A 17,426-nucleotide genomic window follows, 5' to 3' on the forward strand; every position below is an offset into this window, starting at 1 on the left:
ATTAATTATTTTGCGGGAGGGGAGCCGTGGAACAGCGAACGCTTCAGCACCACGGACAGCGCCCGGGCGGGCGGGGCGGGGGGCGGGGCCAAAAGGTGGGCGGGGAAAGTGGGCGGGGCCTCGCGGGGGGTCCCGCGCGGCGGAGGATTGCAGAGGGCGGCCCGGGGGGGGGACGGGGGGGCGGCAGTGACCCCCCCGGAGCGGCCCCACCATGGACGATTCGGGCGTGATCCGGCGCGGCGGCTGCAGGTACGGGGGGGGGGGGGGGCAGGAATTTGGGGGGGTCCAGGGGTGGTCATTCCTGTGGGGAGGGGTGTAAGGCAATGCAGCCCCGATATTCCGGGGGGGGGGGTGGGAGCAGAAGGGATGATTGAGGTTTCTTTTGGGGGGGGGCGTCGGTTGCCTATAGGGACTGATGTTTTGGGAGGGGGTTGGGGTCTGCCCCCCCCTCCCCCACGTTTTGCAGAAGGAGCTGCCTCTGCCGAGGAAGAGCAGCAGGTGAGGACCCCCCCCCCCCCCACCTCCATCCCCCCCCCCACCTCCATCCCCCCTCCTCGTGTCCCCCCCTCCCCCCCCCTCCTCTGCCGGGTGGGGCCGCACGCGCACGGAGCGCACCCCCTCCCCATCCCCCCCCAAACGGCCCCGCCCCGGCCCCGCCCCGCGCGCTGCGGCCGCTGCCGCGTTGTCCCCCCCCCCCCCCGCGGCGCAGCGTGGACCCCCCCGGCCCCCCCGCGATGCCGATCCCGGTGGGCAGCGGCAGCGGCACAATGTTCCGCCGCACCAAGAGGTAGCGCGGCCTTCATCGCCATCCTCATCCTCACCCCCCCCCCCCCCCCACCGCCGCATCCTTCGTCCCCAGCCCCCGCCCTCCGCGGCCCTCCTCATCCTCCGCCTTCATCCCTCATTCCCGCCATCCTCACCCCCTCCTCCTCCTCATCCTCCGGCCTTCATCACCGCACCCTTCATCCCTCCTCATCCTCAGCCTTCATCCTCGTCTCCGTGTCCCCCCCCCCCCCCTCCTCCCCCCCCGCGGCCTCAGCCTTCATCCTCCCGGTCCCTCCTCATCCTCCCCGTCCCCGTCCGCCGTCGCTCCCTTCATCCTCAGCTTTCATCCCTCCTCCTCATCCTCCATCCCCTTTTTCCCCGCCCCACCCCATTGCCCCCCGATTTTTCCTTTTTTTTTTGGGGGGGGGGGGGGGCTGTTGTGCGCACGTTTTCCGTACGGGAGGGGCCCCGCTCCGCCCTCACGCCCCCTCCCCACGGTGTCCCCCCCGCCCCCCCCCCCCCCCCAGCTGCCGAACCAACAACCGGAAGAGCCTGATCCTGACCAGCACATCCCCCACCCTCCCGCGGCCGCACTCACCGCTGCCCGGACATATCGGTGAGACCGGACCCCCCCCCGAGACCCCCCCGGACCCAAAGGAGTGCCCCAAATCCCCCCTACAATCACACTGACCCCACAGCCCCCCCCCCCCGGTTTGCTGAGACCCCGAGGGACCCATTGTCCCATCCCAGAGCCCCAGTTGTGACCCCCCCCCCCCCCGAACCTCTGCGGGACACAAACCCCCCCATACCCAGAAAAAAAATCGATGTGGGCCCCTCCAAGACTGCTGCCCCCCCCGCCCCCATCAGAGGGACACATCTTCCTCCCCCCCCCCCAAATAAACCTACTTAGGGACCACCCCGACGCCATCATAGGGCTGAAGAGGCCCCCCCCATTCCGCGGGGTCTCTCCTGATGCCCCCAACCCTTTTCCCGTGGGTGTGGGTGGGGTGACTGTCGGGGTGGGGGGGGGGGGGTGATGTCATCCCCATGTCCCCCTCCGTGTCCCCCCCCCCAGGCAGCAGCCCCCTGGACAGCCCCCCGCAACTTCTCCCCCAGCAATCCGGCGCACTTCTGCTTCGCCTCATCCCGCAGGTGGGGGGGGGTGGCAAGGCGGGGGGGGGTCCTCGGGTGGGGGGGGGGGGCAAGGCGGGGGGGGTCCTCGGGTGGGGAGGGGGGAAGGCGGGTGGGGGGGGGGCAAGGCGGGGGGGTGGTCCTAGGTTGGGGGGGGGGTGGAAGGCGGGGGTGGGTCCTCGGGTGGGGGGGGGGGCAAGGCGGGGGGGTCCTCGGGTGGGGGGGGGGGGAAGGCGGGGGGGGGTCCTCGGGTTGGGGGGGGGGAAGGCAGGGGGTGGTCCTGGGGTGGGGGAAGGGCCCACGGCTGGGGGGGGGGCACGGTGAGATGGTCCCCTATTGGGGGGTGGTCCCAGGGTTGGGGTTCGAAGGGTCGGGGGGGGTGGTCCTGGGGCGGGGGGGCTCACTGAGGTCGCCCCCAGAGCCGACGGGCGCCGGTGGTCCCTGGCCTCACTGCCCTCCTCGGGATATGGCACCAACACCCCCAGCTCCACCGTCTCGGTGAGTGCGGGGGGGTCCCTCGGTGCCCCCAACATCGGGGGGGGTCCCCTCACCCCCCCGTGTTTCCCCCCCTCCGCAGTCGATGTTGGGGGCCCCCCCTCTATGAGAGTCCCACCAACGTCGGGGGGGTTGGAGCCTATGGGGGGGGGGGGGGAGGGGGATGAGGTGGTCCATGGGGTCTGTGAGGGGGTTCGTGGGGTGGGCGTCCGCTGGAGGGATCCACGCGGGGGGGGTCCGTGAGGGGGTCCACGGGGGGGGGGGTCCATAAGGGGATCCACAGGTGGGGGTCCATAAGGGGATCCACGGGGGGGGGGTCCATAAGGGGGTCCACAGGGGGGGGTCCACGGGGGGGATATATGAGGGGATCTATGGGGGTTCCACGGAGCGGGCCCATAGGGGGAGGTCCTTGAGGGGGGGTCCACGGGGGGATCTGTGGGGTGGGCCCGTGGGGGGGCCCTGGGGGTGACGCGGGCGCGCAGTCCTCGTGCTCGTCCCAGGAGCGCCTGCATCAGCTGCCGGCACAGCCCACCCCGGAGGAGCTGCGCTTCCTCTCGCGACACTTCGGCAGCTCCGAGAGCCTGGCTGAGGAGGAGGGGGGCGGCCGGGGGGGCACGGCCCCCCGCCCCAGGTCCCGCAGCCTCAGGTGGGGCCGGGGCCGGGGTGGGGTCGGGGGGTGATCCGGAAGAGATGGGGGGAGTGGGGGCGATGGGGACCGCGGGAGCCACTCGGAGGCGATGCGGGGTTGGGGACACCGTGAAGGGACCGTGGGGACAAAGCGGGAGGGATTGGGGTTCCGGGGGGGGGTGGGGACATCGGGGGGTGGGCGATGTGGAGTTGGGGCATTTTGGTGCTGGGGGGGGGATGCTGGGGGTCCTGCAGGTGCCGGCGTTGTACCCCCAGCCCCGGGCGCTCGCCCTCATCCCACGACAACGAGATCGTGATGATGAACCACGTGTACAAGGAGCGCTTCCCCAAGGTGGGGGGGCTGGGGGGGGGCTCAGGGAAATGGGATGGGGGGGCTGGGGGTGGTCCAAAGAGGGGGGGTCCTGGGTCCTGGAAGGGATTTGGAGGGGGGGAAACAGGGGTGGCTGGACTTGGGTGGTTGTAAGGGGAGTCTATAGGGCGCTGGGGGGCATATGGGCTCCTAAGGATCTTCTGGGGGGGGCTATGGGGCACTGGGGGGGGTATATGGGATCTTTGGGATCTTCTGGGGGGCTATGGGGCACTGGGGGGGGGTATATGGGGTCTTGGAGGCCTTCTGGGGAGGCTATAGGGTGCTGGGGGAGCATATGGGATCTTTGGGATCTTCTGGGGGGGGCTATGGGCACTGGAGGGGCATACGGGCTCCTAAGGATCTTCTGGGGGGGGCTATGGGGCACTGGGGGGGGGTATATGGGATCTTTGGGATCTTCTGCAGGGCTATGGGGCACTGGGGGGGGGTATATGGGGTCTTGGAGGCCTTCTGGGGAGGCTATAGGGTGCTGGGGGAGCATATGGGATCTTTGGGATCTTCTGGGGGGGGCTATGGGGCACTGGAGGGGCATACGGGCTCCTAAGGATCTTCTGGGGGGGGCTATGGGGCACTGGGGGGGGGGTATATGGGATCTTTGGGATCTTCTGGGGGGGGCTATGGGGCACTGGGGGTATATGGGATCTTTGGGATCTTCGGGGGGGGCTATGGGGCACTGGGGGGGGGGCATATGGGGTCTTGGAGGTTTTCTGGGGGGGCTATGGGGCACTGGGGGTATACGGGCTCTTGAAGTTTGTGGGGGCCGCGGCGGGGCAGCCGCGGGGCTCTGGGGGTCCCGGGGGGCGGCGGGGGCAGCGTGGGTCCCGGCCCCGCAGGCGGACGGCGCAGATGGAGGAGCGCCTGGAGGAGTTCGTGCGGAGCTGCGGCCCCGGGGGAACGCCGCTGGCCGACGGAGCGCTCAGCTTCATCCAGCACCAGCTGGCCGAGCTGGCGCGCGACTGCCTGGCCAAGGCGCGCCACGGCCTCATCACCGCACGCTACTTCTGCGAGCTGCAGGACAACATGGAGCGGCTGCTGCAGGACGTGAGCGGGCCGGGGGCCGCGGCGGGGGGCGCGACAGCCGGGCACCCAGCGGGGACACGACGGGGGTGTCAGCCAGGGGTGTCAGCCGGGCCACCCAGCGGGGACACGACGGGGGTGTCAGCCGGGCACCCAGCGGGGACACGACGGGGGTGTCAGCCGGGCACCCAGCGGGGACACGACGGGGGTTGTCAGCCAGGGGTGTCAGCCAGGGGACCCAGCGGGGACACGACGGGGGTGTCAGCCGGGGGTGTCAGCCGGGCACCCAGCGGGGACACGACGGGGGTGTCAGCCGGGCACCCAGCGGGGACACGACGGGGGCAGTGTCAGCCGGGCACCCAGCGGGGACACGATGGGGGGCAGTGTCACCCAATGGAGGTCAGTGTCACCCAATGGGACCCAACAGAGGTCAGTGTCACCCCAACAGAGGTCAGTGTCACCCAATGGGACCCAACGGGGGTCAATGTCACCCAATGGAGGTCAGTGTCACCAATGGGACCCAATGGAGGTCACTGTCACCCAACGGGCACCCAATGGGGGTCAATGTCACCCAATGGAGGTCAGTGTCACCCAATGGGACCCAACGGGGTCAATGTCACCCAATGGAGGTCAGTGTCACCCAATGGGACCCAACAGAGGTCAGTGTCACCCAATGGGACCCAACAGAGGTCAGTGTCACCCAATGGGACCCAACGGGGGTCAATGTCACCCAATGGAGGTCAGTGTCACCCAATGGGACCCAACGGGGGTCAATGTCACCCAACGGGCACCCAAGAGGAGCCACTGTCATCCAGCGGGACCCAGCAGGACCCAATAGCACCCAGTAGTTCTCATTCGGTCCCAAGAGGCCCCAGTGGCACCCCGTGGGCGACCCAACAAGTCGCCCCACCCCTGGGTGCCACCGGGACCCCTCAGCACCCTTTACACCCCCCAGGCCTACGAGCGCTCGGAGTCGGAGGAGGTGGCCTTCATCACGCAGCTGGTGAAGAAGCTCCTCATCATCATCTCCCGCCCCGCGCGGCTGCTGGAGTGCCTGGTGAGAGCCGGGACCCCCACCCCACCCCAAAGAGCCCCCAGACGCCCACCCCACCCCACCCCAAAGAGCCCCCAGACGCCCCCTCCCACCCCACCCCAAAGAGCCCCCAGACGCCCACCCCACCCCACCCCAAAGAGCCCCCAGACGCCCCCTCCCACCCCACCCCACCCCAAAGAGCCCCCAGACGCCCACCCCACCCCACCCCACCCCAAAGAGCCCCCAGACGCCCCCTCCCACCCCACACCACCCCAAAGAGCCCCAGACGCCCCCTCCCACCCCACACCACCCAAGCACCCATGGGACCCACCCTTCCCCGCTCACCACAGCGGCACCCCCGCCAATCTGGATGGGGAGGCGGGGCTTCCGTTGCCATGACGACAGCCGTGATGTCCCAAATACCACTGCAGGCAGAGGGATGGGGCACACGGAAACACACGCGTGTGCACGAGGCCATCGGTGCGAGCCGGCACACGGCACACGCACACACACATGCAGAGCTGAGTTTGCACACGCGTGTGCACACTGGCGCACGCTCTCCCTCCCACGCAAGACCCGGTGGCATATCGGCGTGCCAGGGCGTGCGCACACGCGTGACACACGCGTGACACAGCCCACGTGCCCGCAGGAGTTCGACCCGGCCGAGTTCTACCAGCTGCTGACGGCGCGGAGGGGCAGGCGCGCGAGGGGCTGCTCAAGGCCGACATCCCGCGCTACATCATCGCGCAGCTGGGGCTGGCACGCGACCCCTTCCCCGGTACACGCGTGTGCGAGCGTGCGTGGGGCGGCGGGGACACACGTGTGCCTGCTGCGAGCGCACCGCGGGGGAGCACACGCGTGGGTTTTGTGTGGGGAGCACACGCGTGGGTTTTGGGGCCGTGTGGGGAGCACACGCGTGGGTTTTGGGGCCACGTGGGGAGCACACGCGTGTTGCAGCACGCCGGGCGTGCAGAGCCGTTGCACACGCGTGTGACGTCCCGTGTCCTGCAGATGTGGTGCACCTGGAGGAGCCCGACAGCGCGGCTGCAACACGCCGGAGCCCGAGGAGGGGGCTGAGGTGGGCACAGTGTCCCCACGCGGCCCACGTCACCCCGTGCCCCACGCGGCCCCACGTCACCCCCCGCCCACGCGGCCCCGCTTCACCCCCGCCCCCCCCGTGCCCCCCGTGCCCCCCAGGCCCGCAGTGCTGTGCTCAGGCCCAAGAAACCGCCGGGGGAGGGCGACTTCGAGACCATCAAACTCATCAGCAACGGCGCCTATGGGTGAGAGCCGTGGGGCAGGGGCTGGGGGGGGGCGGGGGGGGGCCCGGGGAGGTCCCAGAAGGGGGTCCTGGAGGGGGGTCCAGGGATGGGGTCCTGGGGGGCGTTCCAGGGGGGCCCGGGAGGTGGTCCTGGAGGGGGGTGGCAGAGAGGGTCCCAGGAGGGGGTCCTGGGAAAGGTCCTGAGGGGGGTTCTGGAGGGGGGTCCCGTGGGGGGTCCCGTGGGGGGTCTCGAGGGGGGTCCAGCTGGGGGGTCCCAGGGGGCGGTCCCAGGGGTTCCTGGGAAGTTCCCGAGGGCGGTCATGGGTGGGGTCTTGGAGGGGATCCTGAGGGGGGTGCCGGAGAGGGGTCCCGGGGAAGATCCCGGGGGGGGTGTCCTGGGGTTTTGCTGGATGGGGTTTCGGGGGGGCGTCCTTGGAAGGGGGACCCGGGGGGGTCCTTGGAAGGGGGACCCGGGGGGTGTCCTTGGAAGGGGGACCCGGGGGGGTCCTTTGAAGGGGGTCCCGGGGGGGTGCTTGGAAGGGGGTCCCGGGGGGGTCCTTGGAAGGGGGTCCCGGGGGATCCTTGGAAGGGGGTCCCGGGGGGTTGTCCCGGGCTTTTGATGGAGGGTGGGTCCCGGGGGGGTCCTTGGAAGGGGGTCCCGGGGGGGTCCTTGGAAGGGGGTCCCGGGGGGGTCCTTGGAAGGGGGTCCTGGGGGGTCCTTGGAAGGGGGTCCCGGGGGGGTCCTTGGAAGGGGGTCCCGGGGGAGTCCTTGGAAGGGGGTCCCGGGGGGGTCCTTGGAAGGGGGTCCCGGGGGAGTCCTTGGAAGGGGGTCCCGGGGGGGTCCTTGGAAGGGGGTCCCGGGGGGGTCCTTGGACGGGGGTCCCGGGGGGTCCCGCCTGACAGCGGTGTGCGCAGGGCGGTGTACCTGGTGCGGCACCGCGCCACGCGGCAGCGCTTCGCCATGAAGAAGATCAACAAGCAGAACCTGCTGCTGCGCAACCAGGTGCAGCAGGCCTTCGTCGAGCGCGACATCCTCACGTTCGCCGAGAACCCCTTCGTCGTCAGCATGTTCTGCTCCTTCCAGACCCGCCGCCACCTCTGCATGGTCATGGAGTACGTGGAAGGTGCGGCGTTCTGTCGCGATACGGCCGGGGCTGGGATCCGCGCCCCAGCCCGGGCTCCTCATGTCACGATATCTCGTTGGCCACGCCCCCTCCCCTCCCCCCACGCAGGCGGGGACTGTGCCACGCTGCTGAAGCACATCGGGGCGCTGCCGCTGGAGCTCGCGCGGCTCTACTTCGCCGAGACCGTGCTGGCCCTGGAGTACCTGCACAACTACGGCATCGTGCACCGCGACCTCAAACCCGACAAGTACGGGGGTCCCGGGGGGGGGGGGAGGTCCCGGGGCGGGGGTGGGAGGGCAGCGGGGCGGTCCGGGGCTGTCCCATCCTCCCCCTCCCCCTCCCCCCCCCGCAGTCTCCTCATCACGTCGCTGGGCCACGTGAAGCTGACGGACTTCGGGCTGTCCAAGATGGGGCTGATGAGCCTCACCACGAACCTCTACGAGGGGCACATGGAGAAGGACGCGCGCGAGTTCCGCGACAAGCAGGTGGGCGGGGCCCGGGGGTGGGCGGGGCGGTGGGCGGGGCTAACCCCTGGCCCCGCCCCTCAGGTGTGCGGCACTCGAGTGTCGCGGCAAGCAGGTGGGCGTGGCCCGGGGGAGGGGGCGCGGCCAACGGGGCGGTGGGCGGGGCTAAGCCCTGGCCCCGCCCCTCAGGTGTGCGGCACTCCCGAGTACATCGCGCCGGAGGTGATCCTGCGCCAGGGCTACGGGAAACCCGTGGACTGGTGGGCCATGGGCATCGTGCTCTACGAGTTCCTGGTGGGCTGCGTCCCCTTCTTCGGGGACACCCCCGAGGAGCTCTTCGGGCAGGTCATCTCGGGTACGGGGGCACGGGGACGGAGCACCCCGGGGACATGGGGACGCGAGGATGGGGTGCGGGGTGGGGGTGGGGACACCTCCGGCTCAGGGACGGGCGTGGGGCCACAGGGAGGGGGCTGCTCACCACGTGTATGGGAACGTGGGGCGGGGGCTCACGTGTCCCCGTGTCCTCCCGTGTCCTCCCGTGTCCTCACGTGTCCCCGTGTCCTGCAGATGAGATCCTGTGGCCGGAGGGGGACGAGGCTCTGCCCCCCGACGCGCAGCACCTCATCTCCTGCCTGCTGCAGACGGACCCCCTGCGGCGCCTGGGGGCGGGTGAGACCCGGCCCCTCTGCCCCCGTGTCACCCCCACTTCACCCCGTGTCACCCATGACCGCCACCCACTGTCCCCACACCTCCTCATGTCCCCACTGCCCCCACGTCCCCTCGTGTCCCCGTTGCCCCCACATCTCCTCGTGTCCCCGTTGCCCCCACGCCCCCTCGTGTCCCCACTGCCCCCACGTCCCCTCGTGTCCCCACTGCCCCCACGCCCCCTCGTGTCCCCACTGCCCCACGCCCCCTCGTGTCCCCACTGCCCCCACGCCCCCTCGTGTCCCCACTGCCCCCACGTCCCCTCGTGTCCCCGTTGCCCCACGCAGGCGGAGCGCAGGAGGTGAAGGCTCACGGCTTCTTTGCGGCTCTGGACTGGACCGGGCTTCTACGGCAGAAGGCCGAGTTCGTCCCCCACCTGGAGTCTGAGGAGGACACGAGTTACTTTGACAGTGAGAGACCCCCCGGGGCCCCCCCGGGGCACTCATGGCACCTCCCGGGACCCCCCCCCATATACCTTTCCCCCTTCGGTCACCCCTGGGAACCCTTAGAACCTCCCTATGCTTCCCCACAATGGGAGCTTCCTGAGGGACCCCTTCCAATGGGAAATTCCCTGCCCCCCCCTTAAGGACACCCCCCACATCCTCCCCCCCTCACCTTTGTTCCCCCACGCCCCCTCCCCACCCCACAGCGCGCTCAGACCGTTACCCCCACGTCACCTCCTATGAGGACGAGGACACAACGGAGGACGAACCCGTGGAGATCCGGCAGTTCTCATCCTGCTCCCCCCGCTTCAGCAAGGTGGGGGCACGGGGGGGGCAACGAGGGGGCACGGGGAGTCGGGGGAAGCTGGCACGATCCCGCCGCCCCCGTTCCCCCCCCCCAGGTGTACAGCAGCCTGGAGCAGCTCTCGCAGCAGCCGGAGCCGAAGGCGCCCAAGGGACGGCCGCGGGATGAGGGGCGGCGAGAGGGCATCGGCCGGGAGCGGGGCTGGCGCACGGCGTCCCCCGAACTGTGAGCCTGGGGGGGACGGTGGTCCCTGGGGGGGTACACCTGCGCCCTCGGGGGACACCTCTGTTCCCAGAAGGGGGGGACGTGGGTCCCGGAGCCGCCCCATAGGGTGTTCTGCAGGGGGGGTCTGCAGGCACTCCCCTCCCCCCTCAGCTCTCCACTCTCTGCAGGAAGCGCCCACCGGCGCCTGAGCCCCCCCCAGCAGAAGGGGACAGCAGCCCCCCACCGGGGGCCCGGCGCCGCTTCTCGGCCCTTCTGGAACCGGGACCCCCCCGCAATGGGGTCGCACCCCGCGACGGCCCCACCGAGAGCACCCCCGAGGAGCCAGGTGGGTGCAGGGGGGTCCCTGTATGTCACCTCCCCTCCCCCCCCCCCCCCCATGTCACTGCCACGTCCTCTCCCTAGGCGACCGAGTGCAGCCCCCCCCCCGCACGGAGCTGGGCCTGCGGCGGCCGCGACACCCGGGGGTGGCCCCCGAGGGGGGGGGTGACAAACGCAGCCCCCGCGGCCCTGGGAAGGTCACCAAATCGGCGTCGGCCACTGCGCTGTCCGTCATCATCCCCAGCGGTGCGTGCTCCCCGCGGGGCAGTGTCCCCGGGGGGGGCGGGGGGGGGGTGGCGGCGGTGGCGTCCCCGGGGCGGGGGTCCCGGTGTCCGCCGTGGCGGTGACGGTGGCACCGCGGGCGCAGGGGAGGCGGCGGGCTCCTCGCCCCTGGGCAGCCCCATGTCCCCGCGCTCGCTGTCCTCGGACCCGTCGTCGCGGGACTCGTCCCCCGGGCGCGAGTTGGCCCCCGCCGTGGCCGCGCCCCGCTCGCCCATCGCCATCCCCCGGCCCGGGAAGAAGTTCGGCTTCACCCTGCGCGCCATCCGCGTCTACCTGGGGGACAGCGACGTGTACAGCGTGCACCACGTCGTCTGGGTCAGCGGGGACGGGGGGTGTGGGGGGACGGGGGGGGACGGGGGGAAGTGGGGGGACGTGGGGAAGTGGGGGGGATGTGGGGAAGTGGGGGGACGGGGACAGCGGGGGGATGGGGGGAGTAGAGGAGACGGGGGGGGTGTGGGAGTGTGGGGGGATGGGAACGGGGGGGTGTGGGGGTGTGGGGGGGATGGGGGGAGTGGACGGGAAGTGGGGGTGTGGAAGGGACGTGGGAGGAGGCGGGAGGAAATGTGCGTGGGGGGGATGTGCAGAGGGGACGTGGGGGATGAGGAGTGGATGTAGGGGGCACACGGGGGACGTGGAGGGCCACGCGGGGACACAGGGAGGGTGGGGACGTGGGGACGCGTGGGCACTGCGGTGTTTCGGTGCCCAGGGTCCCCGTGGGGGCGATTGGGTGACGGTGCTGTGGGTGCAGCACGTGGAGGAGGGGGGCCCTGCGCAGGAGGCGGGGCTGTGCGCCGGGGACCTCATCACCCACGTCAACGGGGAACCCGTGCACGGGCTGGTGCACACCGAGGTGGTGGAGCTCATCCTGAAGGTCAGCGGGAGCGTGGGGAGGGGAGGGGGCCGGGGGGGGAGGGGTTAGGGGCGTGGATGGGTTAGGGGCGGGAATGGGTTAGGGGTGGGAATGGGTTAGGGGTGGAATGGGTTAGGGGCGTGGATGGGTTAGGGGCGGGAATGGGTTAGGGGCGGGAATGGGTTAGGGGCGTGGATGGGTTAGGGGTGGGAATGGGTTAGGGGCGGGAATGGGTTAGGGGTGGGAATGGGTTAGGGGCGTGGATGGGTTAGGGGCGGGAATGGGTTAGGGGCGGGAATGGGTTAGGGGCGTGGATGGGTTAGGGGCGTGGATGGGTTAGGGGCGGGAATGGGTTAGGGGCGGGAATGGGTTTAGGGGCGTGGATGGGTTAGGGGTGGGAATGGGTTAGGGGCGTGGATTGGGGGTCGTGCGGGTTGTGCGGGAGAGGGTCGTGGGGTTATGGGATGTGCGGTCACGTGGGTTCGTGGGGTGTGAAGTTATGGGCTGTGAGGGCGGGGTTATGGGGTCTCGGGTTGGGAGGGGGGGCAGTGGCTGTGGGGTCACAAAGGTTACAGAGGCCAAAAGCCGCCAGGGGTGAGGAGGCAGGGTGGGGTCAGAGGTCGCGGCTGGCTCGTGGGTCGCGGTGGCGTTGCGTGGGGTCACGGTGGGGTCAGAGGTCACAGCCCCGTCGCCCCACAGAGCGGCACCAAGGTGCTGGTGAGCACCACTCCCCTGGAGAACACCTCCATCCGCCTCGGTCCCGCGCGGCGCCGCAGCGCCCGGGCCAAGATGGCGCGCAGGAACCGCCGGGGCGGCACCGGGGGCGGCCACGAGAGGTGAGCACGGACACGGGGGGGAAGCGCGGGGGGGGGGCCCGGCACGGCGCAGTCCCTGCAGTGAGTCCTCCCCGCCGGCAGGCGGCGCAGCGCGCTGTTCCGGCACCTGGCGCGGCAGGCGTCCCTGCTGCACACGAGCCGCTCGCTGACGTCGCTCAGCCGCTCGCTCTCCTCGTCCGACAGCCTGCCCGCCTCCCCCACCCACGCGCGAGCGCGGGACCCCGCCCACCCGCCTCGCGCCGCCGACACAGGTACCGGGGGGGGGGGGAGCTCCGGCGGCGGGGCGGAACCGGAAGCGGGGGGAGCGCCGTACCGCGGGGTGGGCGGGGCTCCGGAAACGGAGTGGGTCCGGAGAGGGCGGGGCGGGGAGGGGCTCAGGGATCGGAAGTGGGTCCGGGAGGAACCGGAAGGGGCGGGGCGAGGGCCGCGTAGCGACGCCCGGTCCGGGCAGGGCCGTCCCCGCCCAGCAGCTCCCCGGGCTCCAGCGCTCCTCCGTCGCCGGCTCCGGGCCCGCACCTCCGGCCCAGCTCGCTGCAGGGGCTCTCCCCGAAGCTGCAGCGGCAGTACCGCGCGGCGCGCTGCAAGTCGGCGGGCAGCATCCCGCTGTCGCCGCTGGCCCACACGCCGTCGCCGCCCGCCGCGTCGCCGCCCGCCTTCCCCGCCAAGCTGCACGCCAAGCCCGCGGACTCCCCGCGCCTCGCCCGCCGCCCCGGCCCCGACAAGGCCGCCGCCCGCAAGCTGGGCCTCGAGCCCCGCAAGGACTTCCCGCCCGAGCCGTCGCTGCACAGCTTGGCCGAGTGGGACGGGGAGAGCCCCGGCGACGCCCCCCCGCCGCCCGCCCCCGCCCGCCGCCTGGGCCGCCAGGAGCCGCCGCTGCTGCTGGGGAGCGCGGGGGCCGAGGCCGTCCCCAAAGCGCTCAGCCCCGTGCAGGAGCACCGCGCCGTGCCCCCGGTGCCCATCGTGGTGGTGGGGTCCGGGTCCGCTCCCCCCGCTGCCGCCTCCGCCCCCGGCGATGGGGAGCGGACCCCCGCGAGGCGCTGAGCCCACCCCCCCACCCCCTGCAGCCACTGTACATAATGGGCCCCCCCCACCCCCAAGCGTCGCAGGCACTTCTGCACCCCCATGTACACAAAGGGTTAATACTGTGACACCCCCCCCCCCACAGCCCCTGTGCTTCCCCAGAGTGTTGCCCCCCCCCTCCCCCCATTCTTGCTATGCAAACGACCCTGGGACGCTGCGGCCCTCTGGGATGTGGGGCTCAGGGGGCGCGGGGATCAATAAAGTGTACAGATCCGCACGGCCCCACTGTGCAGGTTGTGGGGTGCTCTGGGGGACGGGACCCGGCTGTGTGTGTGTGGGGGGGGGGGTTACAGCGCAGGCGCTGCCATGGGACCCCACCCCTCCAGCATCTCCCAGCTCCACTCATTCCTCCGAATCCCTCCCGAGTTCCCGAGGACGTGAGGTGCCCCCCAGACCTCCAGATCCCCCCCAGACCCTCAAATTACGGCATCCGTAGACCCTTTAAGGACCCCGAGACCCCCACGTCCAACCCACGGCCGCCCCCACCGAGCTCATCCCCCATTGCCACATCTCCGCGTTTCTCAGTCCCCCCCGGGGGCGGTGGCGCCCCCCCCCGGTACCCAATGTCCCACCGCTCCTGAGAAACGTTTCCTCGTGTCCCACCTGATCCCCCCAATCCCATTAGCGCGTAATTCCCATTTCACACAGCGTTCCAGGTGCAGCTGCACAGCGATGGTTTCCTCACCCCCCCCCGGCCCCCCCGGACCCCTTTGGGGTCCAAAGGTGACTCTGTATTGTTTCAAACTCACAAATCCTTTCAGATGTCGGTATCCCATCGTGGGTCCGGGACCCGTGAGCCATCAAACTTAAATCCCCCCCAGAATCCCCCCCCGGCACACCGTGCCCCCCCCCCCCCCCAACTCGGTTCTCCATTTCGTGTAACGCGGTTCGGGGGGGTCAGGATTTGGGAGTGAGCGGTTCGGTCCCCGCACTGTGGGCAGGAGGGGGTTAATCCCGACGTTGCTGCCAAGCCCTCCTCCCCCCCCACCCCCTGGCAGTCCCTCCCCCCGTGACGTCACACCGGTGCTCCGCGGGGTCCGTTCGCCGCCGCGTTGCTCGCACGGTGCGGGGGGATATCGGTTATCGGTGGCTCCGGGGGGGTCCCTGGGGGGCTCCGGCTCGGCTCCTTACCACGTTGTCCGCCCCCTCCCCCCCCCCCCCCCCCCCCAGGCCCCATGGCGCTGCGTTTCGCCGCCCCATTGCTGCGCTCAGCGCTGAGCGGTGTCCGCTGGGGGGGAACGGCCGCCCCCACGCGTGGTGAGTGGAGTTGGGGGGACGCAGAGCGTGTGGGGTGAGTCCTCCAAGAGTGGGGTCCCATTGGTGCTGACCTCACGAGTAGTTACTGAGGCTGAGGGGGTCCGAACTTTGGAGGGGTGGCAAAGCGGGGGGGGCACGAAGCGTGCGGGGGGGGGGGGGGGGTAATCAAAGGGTGCGATCCCCAGAGCGTGGGTGGGCCCAAAGCGCGAGGTGCCCCCGGTGCTGACCCCGCGCGTGGGGCTCCCCCTGAGTACTGCCCCCACCCACGCGGTTCCCACGGGGACTGATCCCCCCCCCCACACCCACCCCCCCGCAGCCGCCTTCCACTGGGGGGACCCCCTGGCGCTGGAGGAACTGCTGAGCCCGGAGGAGCGGATGCTGCGTGATGCCGTCCGCAAATACAGCCAGGAGCAGCTGCTGCCCCGGGTGCTGCGTGCCAACAGGCACGAGGGTACGGCTGCCCCCCCCCACTGCCCCCGAGGGTACGGCTGCCCCCGCCCCACTGCCCCCGAGGTCCCGTGTTGTACTCCAAAGCTGGGGGCTGGGAAACCGGCGCCCCGCTGCCCCCTTGGCACTTCTCTGACCCCCCCCCCCCACACACACCCTTCAGTACTCCTCTGATACCCACAGAACGTCCCTGATATTCCCCTATATCCCCCATTATCCTCAGGCTCCCCCGTAACGTCCCCAAGACCCCTCTCACTGCTCCCCTGTTACTGCCCACTGTGGGGGGCAGCAATGGGGGCAGCCCCTTGCCGGGGGGTCCCCGCTGCCTGCCCCCCTCCCATCTCGGCAAACCTCACGTCTTTCTGTCCCCCCCCACCCCAAAAGTCTTTGACCGGGAGATCGTGAATGAGATGGGAGCTCTGGGGTTGCTGGGTCCCACCATACAAGGTGAGGGGGGGCTGTGGGGGGCGCTTATGGGGTGCGGGGGCAGGTGGGGATAAGGGAAACTTTAGGGATGGTTGTGGGGTCTCCGGGTGGGGAAGAGATAAAGGCGTGGGGGGGAAGGGGAGTTCCAGGGGTGTTGGGACCACCGGGAGTGGGAGGGGCAGGGGTGGTCCCATGGAAATGAGTTCTGAGGGGTGCGGTCCTCTGGGGGGGTCCCTCGGGGGGAGCAGTGCGACAGAGGTGTGGGGGTCCACAGGGTACGGCTGCGCGGGGACCACCTCGGTGGGCTACGGGCTGGTGACGCGGGAGTTGGAGCGCGTGGACAGCAGCTACCGCTCGGTGCTCAGTGTGCAGTCGTCCCTCGTCATGCACCCCGTCCTGGCCTACGGGTCCCCCGCCCAGCGAGAGCGCTTCCTGCCCGCGCTGGGTGAGCAGGGGTGGGGGGCGTGGGGGGGGTTGTGTGGTCGGGGGGGCGTGGGACCCCCCTGACCCCTCCGTGCAGCACGGGGGGAGATGCTGGGCTGCTTCGGGCTGACGGAGCCCAACCACGGGAGCGACCCCGGGAGCATGGAGACGCGAGCACGCTACGACAAAGCCACCAAGAGCTACCGCCTGCGGGGCACCAAGACCTGGTGAGCACCCCCACAGCCGGCCGGGGGGACAGCCCCACCCGGGGCCCCGCTGACCCCCCCCACGCCCCCAGGATCACCAACGCGCCCGTGGCGGAGCTGTGCGTGGTGTGGGCGCTGTGTGAGGAGGACCGGCAGATCCGGGGGTTCCTGCTGGAGCGCGGCATGGCGGGGCTCAGCACCCCCAAAATCGAGGGCAAGTTCTCACTGAGAGCCTCCACCACCGGCATGATCGTGATGGACGACGTGGAGGTGCCGGAGGAGAACGTGCTGCCCAACGCCAGGGGGCTGGGGGTAAGGGCTCTGAGGGAGTGAGGGGGGAGACCCGGCAGTGGGGTCCCCATGGATGGCCGCCCCCCAGGGACCCTTTGGCTGCTTGACCCACGCCCGCTATGGGATCGCGTGGGGCGCGCTCGGCGCTGCGGAGGCGTGCCTGGAGACGGCCCGGCAGTACACCCTGGATAGGTAACGCGCTGTGCAGAGCGGGGGCACAGCTGCCCCCCCCCCCGTGCTGCCCCCCAGCTCCCCGTGCTGCCCCCCAGCTCCCCGTGCTGCCCCCCAGCTCCCCGTGCTGCCCCCCAGCTCCCCGTGCCCCCTGTGCCGCAGGAAGCAGTTCGGGGTGCCCTTGGCCCGCAACCAGCTGGTGCAGAAGAAGCTGGCGGACATGGTGACGGAGATTGCGCTGGGGCTGCACGCCTGCCTGCGGCTCGGCCGCCTCAAGGATGAGGGCAGGTGGGTGCCGGCCTGAGGAGGGCCGGGGGCTCCAGGGGCAGAGCTGAGCGCCCGCGTCCCCCCAGGGCCGCCCCCGAGATGGTGTCCATGCTGAAGCGCAACTCGTGTGGCAAAGCGCTGGACATCGCCCGGCAGGCGCGCGACATGCTGGGGGGGAACGGCGTGTGCGACGAGTACCACGTCATCCGGCACCTGATGAACCTGGAGGCCGTCAACACCTACGAAGGTACCCCCGGGTCAGGGCTGGGGGCTGCGCCCCCCCGCGGCCGCCCGCTCACGGCCCGCCCCACTCCGCAGGCACCCACGACATCCACGCGCTGATCCTGGGCCGGGCCATCACCGGCATGCAGGCGTTCACGGCCGGGGAGCAGCGCGGGTAGGGCTGGGGGCCACGAAGGACCGTGCAGGAGGGGGCCGTGTCACGCGGGCGGGACTCTGGGTCCGGTCCGCCACGGCGGCACCGGGCGCACCAATACAGGGCGGTGGTCAGCGCTGCGTGGGGCCGCGTGTGGGTCGGGGCCGCGTGTGGGTCGGGGCCTCGCGGCAGCACGGGGCACAGAGCGCAGCAG

The 17,426-nt window shown here is 71.1% G+C and overlaps 2 protein-coding genes across 2 annotated transcripts; both read left to right on the forward strand.

The window, feature by feature from the left end:
- Positions 1 to 724: 724 nt before the first annotated feature.
- MAST1 (microtubule associated serine/threonine kinase 1) lies at positions 725 to 13,309 on the forward strand. Its single transcript, XM_065729150.1, is given in 29 exon segments — positions 725 to 787; positions 1,293 to 1,381; positions 1,841 to 1,860; positions 1,862 to 1,917; positions 2,316 to 2,394; positions 2,874 to 3,037; positions 3,295 to 3,370; positions 4,220 to 4,447; positions 5,379 to 5,480; positions 6,106 to 6,136; positions 6,139 to 6,234; positions 6,468 to 6,494; positions 6,497 to 6,534; positions 6,654 to 6,739; positions 7,633 to 7,841; positions 7,950 to 8,088; positions 8,194 to 8,326; positions 8,495 to 8,660; positions 8,873 to 8,974; positions 9,298 to 9,420; positions 9,660 to 9,769; positions 9,855 to 9,982; positions 10,150 to 10,307; positions 10,385 to 10,546; positions 10,668 to 10,897; positions 11,331 to 11,453; positions 12,132 to 12,268; positions 12,350 to 12,519; positions 12,720 to 13,309. Coding segments are annotated over 29 exon segments (3,825 nt in total). The 5' UTR covers positions 725 to 734.
- A 1,058-nt stretch (positions 13,310 to 14,367) lies between these two features.
- On the forward strand, positions 14,368 to 17,238 carry GCDH (glutaryl-CoA dehydrogenase). Its single transcript, XM_065729173.1, has 11 exons — positions 14,368 to 14,383; positions 14,519 to 14,605; positions 14,922 to 15,056; positions 15,437 to 15,499; positions 15,753 to 15,923; positions 15,999 to 16,128; positions 16,200 to 16,419; positions 16,487 to 16,590; positions 16,732 to 16,857; positions 16,923 to 17,083; positions 17,155 to 17,238. Exons 2-11 carry the CDS (start codon positions 14,524 to 14,526, stop codon positions 17,235 to 17,237), a joined length of 1,275 nt encoding a protein of 424 aa, XP_065585245.1. The 5' UTR covers positions 14,368 to 14,383; positions 14,519 to 14,523; the 3' UTR covers position 17,238.
- The last annotated feature ends 188 nt before the right edge of the window (positions 17,239 to 17,426 follow it).

Source organism: Cyrtonyx montezumae, unplaced genomic scaffold (genome assembly GCF_038088225.1).
Source record: "Cyrtonyx montezumae isolate F1298 unplaced genomic scaffold, pur_monq_1.0 scaffold_109, whole genome shotgun sequence".
Taxonomy (NCBI): domain Eukaryota; kingdom Metazoa; phylum Chordata; class Aves; order Galliformes; family Odontophoridae; genus Cyrtonyx; species Cyrtonyx montezumae.